General features: G+C 48.8%; 1 protein-coding gene across 5 annotated transcripts in view; it reads left to right on the top strand.

Annotated features, from left to right (window-relative positions):
* The window catches only part of SUPT3H (SPT3 homolog, SAGA and STAGA complex component), a 2245889-nt gene that overhangs the window by 833239 nt on the left and 1391479 nt on the right, over window positions 1-21171 (top strand). For 4 of the 5 annotated variants that reach the window (XM_085610529.1, XM_085610532.1, XM_085610530.1 and 1 more), the window contains exon 4: window positions 8194-8310. The exons of the other annotated variant lie outside the window; for it this stretch is intronic. In XM_085610529.1, the coding sequence (XP_085466655.1) occupies window positions 8194-8310 (117 nt within the window). The remainder of the gene's footprint in view (window positions 1-8193; window positions 8311-21171) is intronic. 5 annotated transcript variants of the gene reach the window in all.

Here is a 21171-nt window from a genome sequence, read left to right as displayed (position 1 = left end):
AAGAAACCAGGGACCCTGCACCGCCAAAAGACGCACCGTCGGAAACCAAGACCTCCGAGGCCAAAACGGCAGGACCGCCACCACCTCCCGATCCTCCTGACACAAACGGGCCAGAAACCTGGGAACCAGAGCCAGGGGGGGGAAGGCATAGAGGAGACGCGACGGCCACGGGAGAGACAGAGCGTCCACCCCCCAGCAACCCTCCTGCAGAAACCGGGAGCAAAACCGAGGGAGCTGAGCATTGTGCCGGGAGGCAAAGAGGTCCAGAAAGGGACGCCCAAACCTCCCGCACACAAGCCGAAACGCAACCGGGGTGTGAGACAACTCCAGAGAATCCGGAAAGCACCGACTCAGGGCATCCGCCACAAAGTTGTCCACTCCCCGAAGATGAACCGCCGTCAGAGACAGCAGATGGCCCTCCGCCCAACAAAACAGGGGCACCACTATCGCATTCAAAGAAGCCGAACGAATCCCCCCTTGATGATTCAGATAAGCCACCGTCACCATATTGTCGGACCGCACCAACATGTTCCGACCGAGCAACAGATCCCGAAAACCCATCACAGCTCGGGACACCGCCGTGAGCTCTCTCCAGTTGGACGACCGGCGGCTCTCCTGGAGGGACCAACGACCTTGAAGGGAGCGAGACCCCAAGGTCGCCCCCCAACCCAAGGCGCTGGCATCCGACGTCAAGACCAGAGAAGGAGAAGACTGCAGGGGCAGACCCAAAGACAGATGATCCCTCACAGACCACCAAAGAAGAACCGGGAGGACCACCGGAGACACAGGAATAAGAACATCCAAGTCGCGGGACAGGGGATCCCAGAGAGACAGGAGGTACACCCAAAGGGGGCGCAGATGAAAACGTGCCCAGGCCACCGTAAAAACTGTTGCCGCCATCAGACCCATAAGACGCAACCAAAGGCGCACCGGAAAGGCACCCCCCACCCGGAAACGACGAGCAAGGGTCACCAACGTCACCACCCGAGGCTCGGGGAGGAACACACGGTTCAGATCCGAATGGAAGCGGGCCCCAATGAAAACCATGTCCTGTGACGGCGTCAGTTGACATTTGGGCAAGTTGATCAGGAAACCATGGGCCCGCAACGCCGAGCACACCACCTCCCTGGCCTCCAGCAACAGGACCCGAGATGGAGCATGGATCAACCAGTCGTCTAAATAGAAGTACACCATCACCCCTTGGAGATGAAGCCACGCGACCAAAGGCGCCACCACCTTCGTAAACACCCTTGGCGCTGACCGGAGACCGAATGGCAACACCATGAACTGGCAATGACGCCCCTGAACACAAAACCGCAGAAACCTGCGGGATCGAGGATGGACCGAGGCATGGTAATACGCATCCTGAAGATCGAGGGTACACATGAAGTGACCCGGCAGCACCAATGGAATCACCCTCTGCAAGGTCTCCATGCGGAACGGAATCTTGGCCACCCATTTGTTCATAACCCGCAGATCCAAAATCAAGCGGAAACCCCCCGTGTTCTTTGGAACCAGAAAGACCAGGGAATAGAAACCCAACCCCGTCTCCAACGGAGGAACCTCCTGAATGGCACCCTTCCGAAGAAGGTCCAGAATCCCGAGAGAAAGATGAGACCGCTTCACACGACTCGAAGGCCAAGGAGTCGGCCGAACACCCGAGTCTGGAGGAGGAGCCGTAAACTCCAGAACATAACCCTGGCGAATGATGTCCAACACCCAGACGTCGGAACAAGACTGAACCCAGGCATCCAGGAAGAAGCGCAGCCGCCCTCCAACCAACAACCCGGGAACCACCGCCAAAGAGTCAGGAACGTGGCTTGGCAGGAGGAGGGGACTTAGCCTTACGGTCCCGACCACGGCCAGAAGCAAACCTACCCTGGCCTCTCACAAACTGCCTACGAGAAGCAGGGCGAAAGAAAGATTTGGGTTTAGAAGGGACAGGAGCAGTAGCAGAGACTTTAAAAGAAGAAGAATGCTTCTTTTCCTTAAACAATTTGTGCAATTTCGCCTCCAACTCCCCCCCAAACAACATTGTACCCTGAAAGGGCAACCTCAAAGCGCATGCTTTCTGCGCAGAGTCAGTTTTCCAGTCCTTAAGGACAAGACTGCGACGTGCAGCCACACAAGCCCCCCCGGACAGAGCAGAAGCACGCACAACGTCAAAGGAGACATCAGACAGCAGCTCCACCTGACGCTCAATCTGCTCAAGTAAATCAGAACAGTCCGTGGCATTATCCATAGACTGATAGAGAGACTTCAGGTCAGACAACAGGGACTGCGACACATAAGTCCCGTAGATGCCCGCCCTCAAGGCCAGGTGGGAACCAGAATACACCTTACGGAGCGCCACATCCGCCTTCTTGTCAACCGGATCCTTCAGCACAGCATCCTCAGCAAGGGAAGTACGCCCCACCAAACTAGCCACAAACGAGTCAATAGGAATTGAATCAGGCAGTTCAGTAGCCATATCCTGCAGAGGATAGAGTTTAGTCATGAATCGCGGAATCAGAATGCGATCAGGATCAGCCCACTCGCGCTTCAAAACATCCTTGATGAAGGGATGGACAGGTACATCGACAGTGGCAGCACTCTGAAATTGTCGCAACAAAGGGCCCCTAGAGGTACTAGGCGTGTCCCCGTCAGGGAACCCCATGTTCTCTTTAACATGCTGCACAATAATGGTCATAGCATCCTTGTCCACATATTTGCCCTTCAACTCTTCATCCCCCAAACCAGCAGACTCATCGCCACTAGAGGCCGAAGAAACAGGAGCAGGACACCTGCGACGGGATCCAACATCACCCATCTCAGTCAAAGTTTCCCTGATCAAGCGCTTAATATGCGCATCAGCACCAGCATCACGGCGCCTGGACCTGGCAGGTGAGGGAGACCTGGAAGCACTAGAAGAAGAGGAAGACCTCTCCCGGTGATGTCTTTTCCTGGAATGCTTTCCCATCGTAAAGAACACACCAACAACAGCAAAATCGCCAGAGATAACAACCGCTATGCGGTACTCACCCCAAACGCTCGTATATAACGAGTTTCCCAAAGCCGGTAACCTCGAGGCGCCTGACTTCCGTCCACACGATCAAAAACCGGAAGTCAGGCATGACGACTTCCGGCCGGGGAAGTAGCTCCAACCAATCCAGAGGAGCAGCTCGGCCGCGCCCCCCAGCAAGCCCGGCAGGCCAGGAGAGGCGGCCATCGGGCCAAGATGTAACCAACGCGGTATTACACCGCCGCGAGGCTGACGAAAATGGAGAGGCCCGCGCCACTCCCCCCAAGCCCAGCAGGGAGGGAGAGGCCAACAACGAAGGGCCGCCGGCACCAGGTAAGAACCAGCAGCCACAACGCGAGATCCAGAAAGAAGGCAGGAGCGCCCCCGCTCCTGCCGCGTCCTCACACCGTCAGGATGACAGAAAAAGAACAGGAGGAATGCTGGGACGGTACTCCTTAAGTACTCCCAGTGGGAGGGGGAAGGGTAGGTCCAGCATTCCTTCGTTCTTTTTCTGTCAGTGAGATAGTTACATCTCACTTGTCCATGACGGTGTCGAGGACGGAGGGACCTGGGGGTAATTCAAGACTTTTATGTGTGAGCAGGAATTGAATCATTCTAACAAAAACTGCTCCTGTACTCTATTTCGGAATAGTGTTAAATCTGCCTATTGCTGCAAATGCTCAAATGACTTGAAAGTTGTAAACGCAGAGGCTGCCCTACTCTGACAGCTTAAATTCAGGTTCATCTCAGAAAAGATACTGTACTCGCATGCAGCGGTGTGGATTGCAGCACCACACTATCAGGTGGATGGAATGTGGAGCCACAGGTTTGTAGTCGCAGAGATTGACAGCACATCAGTGTAGCAGGGTTTAGCTGGGAGATGATGGCAAGATCTGTGAGCCCAGTAGTCGTATAACAAGGGGATTCCCTTGGGAGCTTCAGGCCCACGACTAGATCATGGCAGTGGTAAGCTCAGAGCAGGGACACAAGAGGAAGTTCAGAGAGTTCAGATGTGTTGTCTATGTGTATTTGAGGACACGCCCGCCTTCAGATTCCAGCAGCTCCCCTGAGGTTTAGTATAGTACTTATTGCATTTGCAAGCTCTCCTACCGATCCTCCTCTTATGTTATTGTTTGTTTCTGTCTAGACACATTTTGTGTGTGAACCTTTTCTATTGTTGTTTGGTGTTGCAAGACATAATTTGTCCATTAAGTTGTTTTTTCAACTTATTTAAATCCTGCAGCCTAAATAGTATTATAGAGTAGAGCACCACAGCACTTGACAACTCACCAAGGGACGGGGCTGAGTCCGTGCTGTGAAAAACAATCGCACCAGATAACGGGTTGGTTTTGGCTTAAATGGGTTGTATGGGAGATGGCTCTCTAAGTCCAAGGGTTCCCCATGTTTCTGTTCGGCCCTAGTGGCATGCTAACTTGGTCAGAGTAGTCTGCAGATTGTAGGGCTTCATTGCCTCATCACCCACCCACCGACCTGGAGTGCTCACCTTTGCTCCAGGACCTAGAGGGATTGTGGGACAGGAACTGGGTATAATGAAGGCACCTGCCCAATGCCCTCAAGGGCTTCAGCAAAGAAAGCTCAAAAGCCCTTCGGCTCGGGGCCTTTTCAAGATGCCTTCTACGTTGCCTGCCCCAAGTGATGGCAGTTTTTGTGGCCCAGAGTGATAGTAGTTCAAGATCAACTCAGGTAGGCCACTTTACTTCAATACTCGACACAAGATGTGGTGCAAAATGTGATCATCCAGATTGTGGACCCTGGATAGCACAAGGCTCTCTTTCTTGAGCAGTGTCAGAAATGGGGTTATTAATTTGTGGGTGCTGCCCCCCCCCATCCAACTCAATAAACCCACTATGGTTAGGTCGAAGAAGAGTTCTGGGGAATCTCTTCTCAACCCGTTAGCCATGGCTCATGCAGCAAGTAATCTCCAGACAAGTGTATGCTGAGTTGAAGCAGTATCAACAATTTCAAAGTAAAGAACACAACACAATTAAATCCCCAAACCAATTTATAAAAATAGAAAACATTTAATGAGCAAAGGGACGTCAAAACAATGATAATAAGCTGAGGGGACCCTGGGATGTGATTTCTGTTTTTAATGAAAGTTGTAAGTGAATCCTTCCAATGAATAGACTGCATTTCAAGAGCTAACCTACCATCGAAGAAGAGTGTTTTGAAAATGAGTCAGAAATGAAGCTCCTGTTGCAAGTGGTGACCTTGAAAGGCAGACCCAGCAAAAATGTCGCATAGTAGATTGTTTTAACAAAGGCCCTGTATTAATATTGCATCTGTAAGAAAGTCCGTGTTAGCACTCCGCTTCTCTTTTGGACATAAAAGCTGCAAATTTAACAACATTATCATGGCAGCAGAGTAAAACAAATAAATGTGTTAGGGTGATGTGTTAATCACATTTTATCTTTAGGACATCTTAATTAATCTAGACATCGCATGCTTTCTAACCAAGAAGAGCCATTAACCCACCAATAAAAATGTCCTGCTATACGTCTTGTTGTACTTTTTGAAGAATTGATGGCATAAGGTTGTCCAAGCAACAAAAGCTGTCACATCCAGACAAATCGCGAACATGGTCCCACAGAACCCCTTACACAGCCTATACCAATGCCACAGGAAATGTTAAACTACAAACTAAGTTGATCAATTCAAATGAGGGGAAAATGAAAGAGTTTTCTGCAAGTGTTCGATGGAAAGTTTTACGATGTAGAATCTTCTTTCCCTAACCTTAAAAGTAATCTTGTACAGCTATAAAATACTACAATACTGGATGTTGGTTAATCCTAGTCAAGATCGATATTGTATAGGATAGAGTGTGAAGGTGAAATTATTCTGATGGACGGCAGGGACGCAAGGGAGCGGCCATGGGCGCTAGGTACAGTATCTGTGCCCTGTCATCCTGTGCATACTACTCAAAATTAGGATTGCCACTTTTCTCAGAGAAAAATACAGCACATTTGTTCGTGATTTGGTATTCTGGAAGAAATTCCAGGAAAATACAGTTTATGTTGGTAACATACTAGTAGGCGTCAATGGAGGACACACATTCGGTGGTGGCCTTCACTCTGGCACCAAAGTTCATGAGACCAAGCAGGAGGCTGGCAGGCACAAAGCCTCAACTGAGAGCCACTAAAGCTCTTAGACCCACGTAATGTAGGGCCACTGGTTCCCTACTAATGGTATTGCAGGCACATTTCCCCAATATGGTGGCTTATCCCTCCCACACTACTAAACATTTTAGATCTGCAAATTCTATTGTTCCACTGATTCTGTTTCAGCTCACTACCTGCATAGTACTACAAATAGTACTATATGCCTTGAAATACTCTGAGTACTAACTTTATTCCCGGCCCTACTAAGTGTGCGTTTCTAGAAGCTCCTCGATCTTACCCCCTTCATCACAAGCACACTTGTTTGTTTCTCTGCTGGCACTCTTTGCCATTGCCTACAAAGAAGAGGTACTCAACAAGTGCAATAGGTTAATTTTGCTTTTCTTTTTTCTTACATGGACATTCACTTTTTAATTCATTATTCTATTTAATACAAACCAGATAAAAAAACAAAATTTCCGTAGACTATCCTTGGAGGCGTATTATCAGCACACATGATTTTTTTTAAACATTTCTGAAGCCAAGAAAGACATTCATTAGGCGACATCCCTCTGAATTCCTCGCCCTCACTTAGGTGGAGCTAAATGGGATACTGATGACCCAAGGTGCTAGACTTTCCAGCTAGTAACACTATACCTGTAATTTAAACATTTTTTACATTCTCCCCAAATAACAGACTTGAAATGAAAACAGGGGTTTGTATTAACTTAAATAACCTAGCGATCTAAACAGTCTGTGAAAAGCACATTTCAGCCTTGGGACCTTCAAGAAGGCCTCTGTAACATAAGTGAGCCTCTGTTTTACAGGGCTGTCTTAAAACAATAATGCGTTTCCTGTGCAAGACATTAATTAAAGAGGTTATCAAAATAAGACAAACTAATATAATTTGTGATTGTGTAAAATGAAGGAAGTGGGGGGCCGTACCACAGAGGCTTAATGAATCACAGGCGGGAAACAGCCTCCTGGCTAAGCAAAGATGAGGCTTTGCACACAGTCATCGCGTGGATATACAATTCAGCAAACCGGAACTCGCTCTGTGTTTACATGGGTGAGATAAAGGCCTCACAGGAACCATCTGGGGAAAGTCCCGGAGTGCTTGACCTACTCCCCACAGAAGGGAACATTCAGCGCCACACATGGCGGTGAGGCGCACGACAACCTGAGCGAGCACCTGCCTTGAGCCGATAAAGCGAATACCTCATATTCAGGCTAAAGCTTTTTTTGAAAAAAAACAATTACTTCTAACCTTCTTCAGATGCTGTTGCATAGCTCATAGTTAAGTGCTTGCTGAAATATTGATTACCAATGTATGCATAACTACGAATGAAACTAATAAAAATAATATTTAAAAAAAAAAAGGGATTTTCAGTATATAATCAATTCCATCACAGTAAATAGTGTGCAACCACACATTCATTGGAACTTGCCTCATGAGTGGAGACGTTTTTGGATCTTGTTGAGGTTGGGTATGCTCCCGCTCAACCCCCTCATGCCCAAATGATATGGAACCTCCCCTGAATGTAATTTATGCCATAACGGAATTCAAGATTTAAACCATGTACTATTTGCCAGTCTGGTGCTTTTACTCCCTCGTCGAAAATGGTTGAGACCCATATGCCTGCAGTTATCCATACAATCGGCATTGGAAGCACTACAATCACTTTATATGCCCCCAAATGAAATGTTTTATTGTGGAATCGTTACCTATTTTAATTGTTTTCTAATTTATATTGATATTCTTGCTGTAACAGTATGGTAGTTTTAACGTAGATTGGGGTTTCGTGTACATACTATGTGAATTTTTATGTCTTATGAATTTATGTATATTTTTATATATGTTACAAGTCGATCTGTTCGGAGTTCTGTAACATAAATAAATAGAAACTTGGGTGAGCTGGTGAAAATTCTACTTGGGACTCAGGACAAGGAAAAGATAGAGCCCGCAAGGCCTACCTTTTCCTGCCTGGACATTTAAAATGATGGGAGAATATCCCCTTTGGGCCAGCAGCAGAGAGAGCCTCAGCGTGCCAACCCTAACCTGCATTTATGTCACAGGGCCAAAAAATACACTCATCAAAAGGAGAAGATGCCTGGCTCAGGGTGTGGAGATACTGCTGTGGGATGCTCACCTCGCCTTCTCTCGCCAGCAATATATTGGAAGAACACACTGGGGTATGTGGAGATCATTGACTATTCCTTTTAGGCTTTGCCTTGAGCACCCTGTGACACGGTCCACTGCTCTATTACCAAATGCAGTACATGAGACAGGGGTGCTTTCTACGTTTTCTTGGTGGCCATCTGTAGGGTTGGTCGGCGAGCCAGTATAAGTAACCACTTACTAGGCTTAGCTAAGTAGGCCAAGTGTCTTGGCTTCTCTGTCTGTGTGATCCATTGAGTTAGGATGGTCCAAATACATGTCACCCAAGGCAGAACTTGAATCTATGTCCCACACTTCTGGATATATATAGAGGCGTACACATACATATTGATCCTCAGGGTGTTCTTCGAAGTGTACACTCGGTTACACTCCCACTTGCCATGGTCAAAGTCAACATCCATATTCCGCATCAAGGTAACTTGGGTAAATCCTATTGGTGTTGATCAGCAGCCACTCCAACGTCCACTGTGGCTTCTGGCCAGTCCCCATCCACCGCAGAAAACAAATCATCTGCATCTACAGAAGTCCTAATTGAAAGGATGCAGTCCTCCAGCACTGTTTTGAAGAAATGATAGAAGAGTTGGGCCTTCATGCATCTCTCCTCTACCAGAATTTCCACAACACAGCGAAGATGGTCGCTAAAGCTGAGGTATGAATTTCAGAGCTGGTGGACATAGTCAAACAACTTAGATCATCAGCGACCTATCTTGCCACCACTTACGCTATCCGGGAATAATGTACCGAGGATGCTAAGGGAAGAGCAAGCCACAACCACTGGTGCTTGGTTGGGTTTTTGGAGGGAGTAGGGAGCGTGCACTTGAAATTGTTTCTAGAGACTTGTCTGTAGTCCATCATCCCAGAAAATAGCCTCTCTTCCTGCTTTATCTTGGAGCAAGAAAGCCCTTGTCCAGAGACCTCCCCCTGTAGCTTCTCCAAGGGCCTTTTAGAGACCAATGAAGTCATTTGATGGTATTGAGAACAAACTCAGAGCCATGGACCTCCTAAATATGCTTCTATATCCCACCAATCCTCAAGTGATTGCCCAGGTCCAATCTCTTTTCTTTAAGTCCCTCGAGACGGCATGGGCATGTATAAAGGAGAGGCTCAATCACAGGCCGCACAGGATGGCAGCGTACCATAGAACAAAACCAATGCAGAACCAACATCGTGACGGATGGTGACTAACCCAGAAGAGACTTCGGTTGATCAGAGATATTGGGGAGTTGCAGCCTAGGGTAAGGCCTGGGGAGAGGCAACACCCCAGATTCACCTCGTCAAAATGGTTCTTGTCCCTGGGCGGTGCACTTCATGAATCTCATGAAGAACTAGTTGTGCCTGATGACCAATCATCGGCAAAGTCTCATGCCACACAGATCTTCAACTACCCAATATGTGAACTCTGGGCTATTGTTATGACTGCCAAGATTTTTCCGCAGGAGCGTCAGGAGCCTGGAGAGAATGCCTCAGCCTTCCTCTACGGCCTTCTGACTCTATCAGACTCTAGAGTGTCAGATGGCACACTAGGGGAAAACAGGGAAACAAAACAAGGAAAGGCGGGGGGTAAACTCCGGTAGGGTTGATGGATCCACGTCAGAGATAGTTGAGGCAGTACCCATCTGTAAGAAAAGACTGTTATCTCTTGTCTTCACATTCTCATTACAACCCAGTTGTCAGAAGAAACCCCCCTGTTAACACATACCATGGTTATGTTACTTCTAGTCGTATAGGGGGTAAGCGTATGGGGTTCAATACCTGATATCCTGTATAACAGAAAAACAAAAGGTTAGAGAGGGATATCCCTTATGCACTAAAACATTTGCTATAAACGTGTGCGACTTACCCCACGTTTCTACTGGAGAACTGTGAGCATAAAGGATATTAAACCACCTTAGGTCCACAAAGAATGAGAACCGTGTTTGTTCTGCGAATGTGAAGGGTATAATCTGCCAAGGAAGTAAGGAAAACTAAGCACCCCCTCGATGTCACCATATCATAGCATGTATATATATATATAAACATAAAAAGGGCAGCGCACTGCGCTGTTACCGTGGTTCTGAAGCAATGAGCCTTAACTGCACAGTGGTCCACGCAAGTGTCCCAAGAGAAATAACAGGACAATATCTTCTCAGGGAAGGCCGGGGAACAACCCTCGCAATTATGCAGAGCACCCAGGCAATGCCCGATGTGGAGTTCACAGGCAGTGCCCAGCCCAGCTGCGAGGACAGAGCCGGCCGCGGGACGGAGCACCAGGTGAGGGAATTGAGGAAAAAATGAAGGGAAGGCGTAGCTAGGGGGGAGCGAGAGGCTATAACACTGCCTTAAGCCTCTTCTTGATGTAAGCGGAGCATACAGCCCGTGCCCGGCCCGGCGGTGGGGATAGAGCCGACCGCGAGGCGGAGCACCCGGCTGAGGGAACCTCGTGGAGGACTACCGAGAACGGCTTCAAAGATACTCTCCCGATGGAACAGGGAGATCAAAGGCAGTGTCCTGCCCGGCAATGAGAACAGAGCTGGTTACGAGGCAAAACACCAGGTTCGGGTAATTCAGGAAACAACTGTGAGCCAAACACTCCTTCTACGAAGAGGATGCTAGCAGAAACAGGAAGTACGCAAACGGAAGTCAGGCACAAGCGGAAAAGACGGAAATGGGGCTAGGAGCAAGAACGCTAAGCGCGTTCGTATGCATCTCGGCTCCTTAAATACTAGAGGCATCATGGGGGCAGGACCACGGGGCATGACAGCTATCTCATGTATCTCAGACTTTCACATCTGTGGTGCTGACACCAAATATAGATTGAAAGTATCCTCATGCAGTACTCAGATTATACACAGTGTACTACAGAGACATCTGACATGGACAAGTATGTTTTTGTGTACATCCAACAAAGATACACTCAACGAAGATGGTGCCCTTCAAGATTGTCCATAATTGACAATGAACCTGTTTGCTCGCCTCCCTTCTCTTTTATTCTTTCTGTTCCTATTTTCACTAATGAGTTTGTTGTTTTCGTGTTCGGAATGTAGTTGACTGATTTTTCCATCTTCATTTCTTTGAGAGGAGTCTTGAAAATGTATAAGCAAATGGTAACACATGCTTCACTTTGGGAAGTATACGTGGGGTGGATGGGAGTTTTCTTGTGTATTTCAGGTTTATATTTTTAATCTCCTTTTAAATTCCTTATGTTTCAGACCTTAGAGATTACAGGAGAGAGAATTCATCTTCTAGGCAGAGTCTTGTCTTCCATTATTTTCCACCGTCTAATGGCACAGACTATAATGTACTTTCCACTTCACCCATATGGATTCTATTCTGGAACGTCAATGGCCTAAATAATAAAATCAAGAGATGGGGTATTAGAGGCACTCCTCCTGATATTCTCATACTGCAGGAAACCTGTTTACTAGAGACCAACTGCTCCTTTCTTAGCCGCCATAGCTTCGTGAATGTCCTTCACTCTGAATTTGCCAAAGGGTCCTGGAGAGTGGATGCTCTTTTAATGCAGAAACTCACCTTTCCTTATTCACAAAACATGACATGACCTCTGTGAAAGATATATCATGGTGTCTGAGACCCACACAGGTCTGAACGTCTATGCTCCACCACCGTTCTCAGTGGAATACCTTTCTTCCTTGGGTTCTCGGTTGCCAGTAACCCTTACTGGTGTTCTTTTGACTGCAGGTGACTTACATGAGACCATGAATTGAGAAAGGGAACGTTTTTCAACCCTTACTACCCATAGGAACTACACTCTTATATAAGTTTGCCTCCTCCTTGGGTTTATCACACATATGGTGCAATTCCACCCATCATTGAGGGCTTATTCTACCTTCGCCAGAACCCATGGCTCCTTCTTTAGACAAAAATGCTTCTTTATGCCACTCTGACATCCACTTTGCTGCTTAATTCAATATCCTACCAAGCGGCATCTAGGATCACTCCCCAATCATGCTTATTCTTGGTGCCTAGGTCCACTTGGTCAATCGCACCTGGAAGCTCAATGCATAGAAGTTGATGGATTAAGCCCTTAAAGGCATTCCTCAATAAAGAAACTGAATCCTACTTCTATCTAAACTAGAACTCTGCTATGAGGTCTCATTATTTAAAGCGTTCATGATAGTAGTATGCGGTCATGCAATGGGATACATATCCCGACTTAAAAAAAAGTGGTGTGGGGCAGTCACCGTGCTAGATAAATGCCCTTAAGATCCTGAGCTCCGATTTAGACCAAAAAGAGACAAAGTGTGGTCCGGCATCGCGGACACACGAGGACCCGATAATCACCACACCGTCTTGCCCAGCGGGAGGTGGAGTGAGCGGTGTAGTGGTTGGGGCATACGTCACGAGGACACCCGACTCCGGACCAATCAGGGACGGAGCTGCATGGGCGAGCAATGCCAGCCGGAAAGAAGAGGACGCGGAGGAGAACGCTGAGGAGGACGGAGACGCGCTGATGAGACCCGGTTTCGAGGGGCAAAACCAAAACGGAAGAGAAGAAGACGGGCCGGCTCCTAGGGGCCCTGGAGAGGCAGAGAAGGCCAAGACGACCCTCGCCACGACCCCGGAGGGCCGTGGCTTCAGGCAAGTGCCGCTTTTTCAATACTTCTTTTCTTTCGGCAGTAGTGGGAGGGAGGACCTCGGGAAGCCCAAGTCCCTCTTGACCCCCAAGGGTAATGGAAAGAGCTGCATGCTAAAAGCATAGGCACAGTCCCAAACTACACTAAGCACCTGGGTGTGGTGATGGAACCAACCGAGGAATACAACCACTGATGGTACATTATTTCTTTACCGAGGGCAAGCAAACCAAGAAAAAGGATCTGGGCGACTCCCGGAGGGAGAAGAAGCATAATAAAAAAAAGGGGGCAAGATGAGAAAAAGAAGACCTCGCGGACTGCCTCAAGTTTCATTTGTTTTGTTCATCCTATGTTACTTCTTTATATACTGGGGCGCTATCCTGACTAAAAGGGCGACCTCAAATAAAGCAATCCTTTCACCCATAAACGTTTGGTTGGGTGCGTTTTACTGCGTGACCACATAAAGCTACCTGGTTATGATGGAGGGGACCCAGATATTTCTGCAACAAAAAATAATCAAGGAAGCTTAGAACATTTGGTCTGCATTGCAGTATTGAACAGACAAAGCTGCCAAACTTTTATACTGGCTCAGTAAGCGGAATGACTTCTCCAGAAACATCAGTGAGATTAGTGGCAACCCAGATGGTGTGGGGACCGAAAAGATAAAGATTGCTAACATGTTTTCCTCCTATTAAACATTACATTTATGGCTGTAGTACACAGCCGCACTGAGTGAGGTGGAACAGTTCGTAAAAGAGGCCTTGCTGACGTGCCTCAATTCTTGAGAAACAGTCAAATTGAACCAGGGAATTGCGATAGAGGGGCAGCGGGCAGTATTCTTCTACTCACCTCAAGGAAAGCCTCAGCCCAAACTGCTTCCCTGCCTAATTTGTTAAGACCCTTTCCTCTCAGCTAGTGCCACATTTGGTTGATATGGTTAGTGGGCATTGAAGGACAAGCGACTAACTCTGGACCCAACGGTAAACCACCATGACTGGCCTAATAAACCCCATTTGTCCTCCAGATTATCCAGTATTGGGGTATCTTTCATAGATTCACATGCCTGAATCATTCCCCGTCGCCGAGGTGTGAGTCCCACTGTAAAATACAAAAGTAGTGCCATAAATAAATAGTAGGCTAAAAAGAAAAAAGCCTAAGGCCTAAATCTTAGTAGCCTATCTACATCCTTATAGTAAAAAGAACCAAAATTCAGCTCCAACCAATCAGCTACCAGCACCCTCTAGAACACTCTCAGCAGAGGCAGTTCTCCTCAGATTTTCACCGCACGTCATGTGGAAGGGCGTCTTCCTGAGTGCCACTCAGTTTCTTCTTTTCATCTCTTCAGAATGTCTGACAGGAAAGCTCTATTCAAACCCTGCAGGACCTGTGATAAGAAAAGGGTCCATGTTGATGACCAGCATAAGGATTGCATTTATTGCCTTTATCCAAAGCATGAGGCAAAAGACTGCAAGATCTGCCGTACTTTCCCTACCAAGACTCTTAGGGATAGAGAGGCAAGACTACTTTTATGGCTCAAATCCTCTTCGGCTGAGGAGGAAGACCGAGCCTCTACTTCTAGCAAGAGAGCTAGATCTCATGACAGCTCTTCAAGTGAGGGAAGAAAATACCACCAATCTTCTAGTGATGTCACTGACCCGTTACAGAGGTCACCTAAGATTTCCTCTGGGTCAACGCTGCCTACACCCTCTACATCGGTCAAAGAGTCTAAGAAAACATCTTCTTCAAAAACCGTGAGTAAAGGACATGTCAAATCTGTCATATTGACGCCCTCGTCGGCGACGATTTGTGTGACTTCTTCTACCCCATCGTCGACAGCAAATGTCCCTGTCGACAACTACACCGTCAAATCCATCGTCGACGGCAACGTCGACGAATCTTCCACCGTCGACTAAGGCGTTACCATCCACGAAGTCTACTACATAGTCGACGTCTCTCCCGTCGACGACTGCTCCGTCGACGACCCTTCTGTCGACGACGGCACCGTCGACGAAGAGCCCGTCGACGACGGATATACCAATTCAAAACGAGCTGACGGTGATTACTGTACCTTCTCAGTTGACGCCCATATCGTCTGGACTTTCCCAACTCAAGACTTTGCAAAGGCCCAGTGCGCAACAGGATTATAGTAAGATTTCTCCGCTTCTGTAGTAGGGGTTCTCTGTTATAGTCATAATCTGTGAATAGTCCCGTCCATGTGCGTGGACCCCGGAGCAATCGAAATAGTCTCTTAAGGTGTCCTCTTCTGCAGTCCTGCATAGACACTTAAGAGAAAATCAAAGACAAATAATGCAGCCTGACATTAATAAGGCTACACTGGCCAGCACTTCATCCTGAAGTGACAAAAAGGATAGCCAAATAATAATTACATTTACACATTTAGCTAAGTTTCACACCAAGAGAAACTACCCTTCACAAAACTCCTTTGTCATGATAGAGAGGAAGGGTTGGACAGACAAGCCCCATAGGCTGCCATTATGTGTCTGGAAAAGGGATACCGTGCCTTTAAGGAACCCTCTAGAGACCCTCGGTATCCAATGATGCACAGCCAAAGGCAAGTTACTTTCAGTTCTTTTTTCCGGCTCCTGCTAGCAGGACCCTGGAGCATTGAGCTCTACCTTTATTGGTATTTCTGAAATTTTTGGAGCTTTTTTGAAAGTTTTAGTGTTTCATTCGACGTCTGGGGCCTTTATCTTCCATTTGCTGTCCTTTTTGGCCAGTTAAGCCACTTCCTTTTTTGTCAAAATGCAAGCTCTATTTGACAAGTGCCCGGAGTGTGGCAGGAAGAAGGCCAAGTCAGACTCTCCAGGGTTTGCATACTCTGTCTTCCATCTTCTCATGTTCCTGACTCCTGTGTCATCTGCAAGTCATTCTCCAGGAGGACCCTGCGTGACAGGAAGAAGATTCGTCTTCAAGGCCTGGAGCAGAGAAGACATCAGGATGCAGGTGGGACCTCGGGCATGGAGGGAACCGTTCCTCTTCCACTTCCCGTGCTTTGGCCTCTGGGCGGCTCCCCAGTCACAAGAAGGCCCAGAAACGGCACAGGTCCCGGTCGACGTCTACGACGTCGAAAGGTATGACGACGATATGCTCCTCGTCGACCCAGGGCTCTGGGTCTAAACGACATCGACGTTCGGCGTCGAGGGGAAGGACGTCGAGACCCCAGACGAGGTCGACGTCGAGGACATCACAGACGATGTCGACACATCATCGTCGTCGATCTGAGTCCCGAAGGCATCGGCGCTCGCCGTCGAGGCGACACCTCCGCTCGCCGTCGACGCGCAGGTCGCCGTCGAGGGAAAAGTCAACGTCATGAAGAAAGTCGACGTCGAGAGGAAAGTCGACGTTGAGGAGGAAGTCGTCTTCGAGGAACCTGTCACGCTCTGTGGTTAGCATCTCCACATCTGACAGTCCTAGGTCAAGGCGGCACCGGCGTTCTCCATCAGGGGGTACTGCCTCCAGAGCGCCCTCTTCAAGACTCTGAATACTCCAGGACCTATTCACCATCTAGGTCCCCGGAAACAGCCCAGCCTGTGGTCCCTCGTCTGTCACCTCCACGACCTCGGACGGAGACGCCTTCTCCTCCGCCGCCGCCTCCTCCTCCTCCTCCTCCTCCTCCTCCGCCACCACCGCCTCAGCAGCCTGTGCCGGTGATTCCGGCTGTGTCCAGAAGGCCGAGATATCGATCCAGGTTGGGACATCGCTCTCGTAGCCGGCACAGATCTTCTACCAGGTCCTGACATTGTCACCGCCGTGAGCGGTCACGTTCCAGGTACACCAGGGACACGGATTCCTCTTGTGGTGGAAGATACTCACCGACCTTGTCAGACTCTCCTCCTACGAGGGTGTCACCGGTCAATGACATCGCCACGTTTCAAGATGTGCTGTTGAGAGGAGCGGCTAAGCTAGGGATCGCACTGGCTGTACCTGTCCCGTCCACCTCTGTCATCTTCGAGACGCTACAACGGAAGCAACTCTCTCGTCCTCTGCTTCCGCTAGTGGCCGGTTTGGAGGAACCGGCAACGAAGCTATTCCTGACGCCTGCCTCTGTGAAGTCGGCTCGATCACGGCTTCAAAAGAAGTACAGGCCCCCGGACTCTGACCGCGCATTGCTGCGAACAGATCCTCCTCCGGATTCGGTTATAGTGGTGGCGGCTAAGAAGCAGCACTCTACGGGTCCATCGTCCACTGTACCACCGGACAAAGAAAGCGTCAGACTGGATTCGGCGGGGAGGAAGGTCTGCAGTACAGCAGCCACTTCCATGAAGGCAGCAAGCTCGACTGCCCTCTTGGGCCGCTATGACCGCTCCTTATGGGAGTCTCTCCAGCAATTTCTTGAACTCCTACCTAGGGACAAGCGTGAGGACTTTCAGGAGATTCTTAATGAAGGCATGATGGTGTGAAACCAAATCATCAGTGCGGCTGCAGACACCTCTCTCCTGGCAGCCCATGAATACTGTCACGGTGTGACTTTGAGACGACACGCCTGGTTGCGGCTTACCTCCCTGAAACCGGAGGCACAGCAGCGAATTGCTAATCTGCCCTTTTCGGGTTCTACGCTCTTCGGAGCCCATGCAGACGAGGAAATGGCTCGCATGAAGGCGGAAGTTAAGACACTTAGGCTGTTGGCATGGAGAAGCCCAAGGAACCGCGTAAGACTTTCCGCCCCTACCAACGACGCTATTCTTCCCAGCGCCAACGTGGGCAGGGTCGTCAGGCTGGACAGAAGCAGCAGCAGTTTCAGAGGCAGCCTTTTCAGAGACGTCAAAGGGGCAGAGGCAACCAACAGTCCACATCAGGGAACGAGGGCCCGGCTGGGTCTAAGCCCTGAGGGATTACTTCACCCTTTTCTGTAACCCACTCCGGTGGGGGGAAGCATTCAGAACTACCTGGCAGAGTGGAGAAGAATTACTCAGGACAAGTGGGTGCTGAATATTGTTTGCAATGGATACAGTCTACGCTTTATCAGCCATCCTCCAGCTATTCCACCAGTTCGCTCACAATACCTGCTACGCGAACTCCAAGCGGAGGCCGATACCCTGTTAAGAAAAAGGGCGATAGAGCCTGTTCCTCCATCTCAAACAGGAAAGGGTCTATACTCAAGGCTCTTTCTTGTGCGGAAAAAGGACAAAAACGAGTTCAGGCCCATTCTGGATTTGCGGCAAGCAAACAAATGGATTCGCAGAGAAAAGTTCTGTATGCTGTCCCTGCACCAGATTTATCCTCAGCTGCATCGAGGAGACTGGCTTTGCTCCATAGATCTGCAGGACGCGTACTTCCATGTTCCCATTGCTCAGAGGCATCGGAAGTTACTGCGTTTCCTGGTCGGCACCAACCACTATCAGTATACAGTACTTCCGTTTGGCTTGAAGTCTGCTCCCAGGACTTTTTCAAAGTGCATGGTGGTGGTGGCAGCACACCTAAGAAAGAAGAAGGTGTTTGTTATCCATACCTGGACGACTGGCTGATCAAAGCATCCACGTTCCAGGAGGCGCAGCTACATTTCAACAGGACGGCTGCTCTGTTGAACCAATTGGGTCTGCACATCAACATATCCAAATCTGTCCCGACTCCTGTTCAGTGTCTGCAGTACTTGGGAGCCTCCATCGATACTCTCAAGGCAACCGTGTGTCCTTCGGAGGAGCGACGCTTATCGATTCTTCGGAAAGCTCAGACTCTCATGTCCATTCCATCACCGACGGTGAGGACGGTGTCCTCTCTCCTGGGGTCGATGGCCTCTTGCATCTTTCTCACTCTACATGCACGCCTCCACATGAGGCCGTTGCAGGAATATCTGGAAGATCGGCGGAACCAGAGACGAGGGAGCTGGAAGGACAGGATTCAACTGTCTCAACACGCTCTGCAATCTCTGAAGTGATGGTGTTCACCGGAGAATCTCCTCAAAGGGATTCCATTCCACAAGGAGATACCGACTCAGACCATTGTAACAGATGCGTCTCTCCATGGCTGGGGAGCGCATTCGGACCACCTTCCGATCCAAGGCACGTGGTCTCAGACAGAATCCACGTATCACATACATTTTCTGGAACTCAGAGCTGTTCATCTGGTGCTGAAAGCCTTCCACCTGTCCTTTCGGACCAATTCCCTGCTTGTACAGACGGACCACACAACAACGATGTATTACCTCAACAAGCAGGGAGGCTCAAGATCGCGCACACTGTCTCTGGAAGTGCAAGCGATCTGGAAATGGCTGTTGGCCAGGGGACTGACGATAACGGCGACCCATCTGCCAGGTGTGCAGAATGCTCAGGCAGACGCTCTCAGCAGGCTCGTTCAGGAAAACCACAAGTGGGTCTTAAATGACGAGGTGTTAAGAGACATCTTCGCAAGGTGGGGCACTCCAGACATCGATCTGTTCGCCACCGCAGAAAACAGCAAATGCCGAGACTTCGCCTCCAGGTTTTACCAACTGGGGACGCTTGGGAATGCACTGAGGATCAACTGGTCGAACAGCTTTCTCTACGCTTTTCCACCCATTCCCCTGATCCCGACAGTGTTGATCAAACTGTCCCAGTCATGGGCCAAGATGATCCTCATTGCTCCGGAATGGCTTCAGCAGTGGTGGTTCACTGACCTACTACACCGGTCTCTCCTGCCGCATCTTCGGCTTCCGTGTCGGCCGGACCTTCTCACGAAGTTCGGAGGGCAGATGGCGCATCCCAACCTCTCGTTGTTGAGTTTGGCACCATGGCTACTGAACTAGTGCAGTATGGACATTTAAATCGTCCAGAGAGCTGCATGGCGATACTGAAAGAGGCAAAGAGACCGTCTACGAGGACTTCCTACGCATACAAATGGAAGAGATTCTGCATTTGGTGCACTTCTAAAGATGCTGACCCTACATCCTGCAAGGAGGATGTCATACTTCCGTACTTGCTGCATTTGGCTCAATCTGGCCTTAATTTTCGTTCTATTAAGGTTCACCTTGCAGCTTTAACTGCGTATAGGAAATGCCCTTCACAAACTTCCTTTTTCCAAATCCCTGTCATCAAAGATATTCTGGAAGGTTTGAGGAAGGTGTTTCCTCCTATTAGGCGTCCTTCGCCTCCGTGGGAGCTTAATGTGGTGCTGTCTAGATTGATGAAGGAGCCTTTTGAGCCTATTCATAAGGCTTCTTTACAGCATCTATCCTGGAAGGCTACTTTCCTTGTAGCTATAACATCGGCTCGCAGGGTGAGTGAGATCCAGGCCCTCAGTTGCCAAGAGCCCTATACTGTATTTCATGCATCTAAGGTTGTTATGAGGACTCACCCGAAGTTTCTCCCTAAGGTGATATCTGATTTCCATGTCAATCAAACGATCACCTTACCAACGTTTTTTCCACATCCTTCCTCTCCGGCGGAGAGGTCCCTTCATTCACTGAATGTGAGACGGGTATTCAAATTTTACTTAGATAAGACCAAGGAGATTCGTAGATCGGATCAGTTATTTGTTAATTATGGATCGGTCAGGACTGGTCTTGCCACGTCCAAACAGTCCATTTCTAGGTGGATTGTGTCCTGTATCCAATTGTGTTACCAGAAAGCTAACAAGACTCGGGGGTAAGCCTAAGGCTCACTCTACCAGGGGCAAAGCGGCTACGATGGCTTTGCTGCGTAATGTTCCCATTGCAGACATCTGTAGGGCTGCCACTTGGAAGTCCGTCCATACCTTTGCTTAGCATTACTACTTGGACTCTGATGTCAGTGCAGATGCGCAGGTTGGGCAGGCTTCGCTGAGGAATTTATTTGCACAGTAATGATTATATATGTTTCTTCCACCGCTGGGTTTGGATTGTTTGGGATGGGCTTGCATTCTATTCACAGATTATGACTATACACAGAGATCCCCTACTGCAGAAGGAGTAATTTCTAGCCTGTAACTCCAGTTCTGTAGTAGGGGTATCTCTGTTATAGTCATAAGCGACTCGCCCTCCTCCCCGGTGGATGAACCTTCCACATCATGGATGCTACAGGCCTGGCTTTATACACCTTCAAAAAGAACTGAAAGTAACTTGCCTTTGGCTGTGCATCATGGGATACCGAGGGTCTCTAGAGGGTTCCTTAAAGGCACGGTATCCCTTTTCCCGACACATAATGGCAGACTATGGGGCTTGTCTGTCCAACCCTTCCTCTCTATCATGACAAAGGAGTTTTGTGAAGGGTAGTTTCTCTTGGTGTGAAACTTAGCTAAATGTGTAAATGTAATTATTATTTGGCTATCCTTTTTGTCACTTCAGGATGAAGTGCTGGCCAGTGTAGCCTTGTTAATGTCAGGCTGCATTAT

The sequence above is a fragment of the Triturus cristatus genome, chromosome 6 (genome assembly GCF_964204655.1).
Source record: "Triturus cristatus chromosome 6, aTriCri1.1, whole genome shotgun sequence".
NCBI lineage: Eukaryota > Metazoa > Chordata > Amphibia > Caudata > Salamandridae > Triturus > Triturus cristatus.
This window is presented reverse-complemented; position numbering and strand designations above follow the sequence as displayed.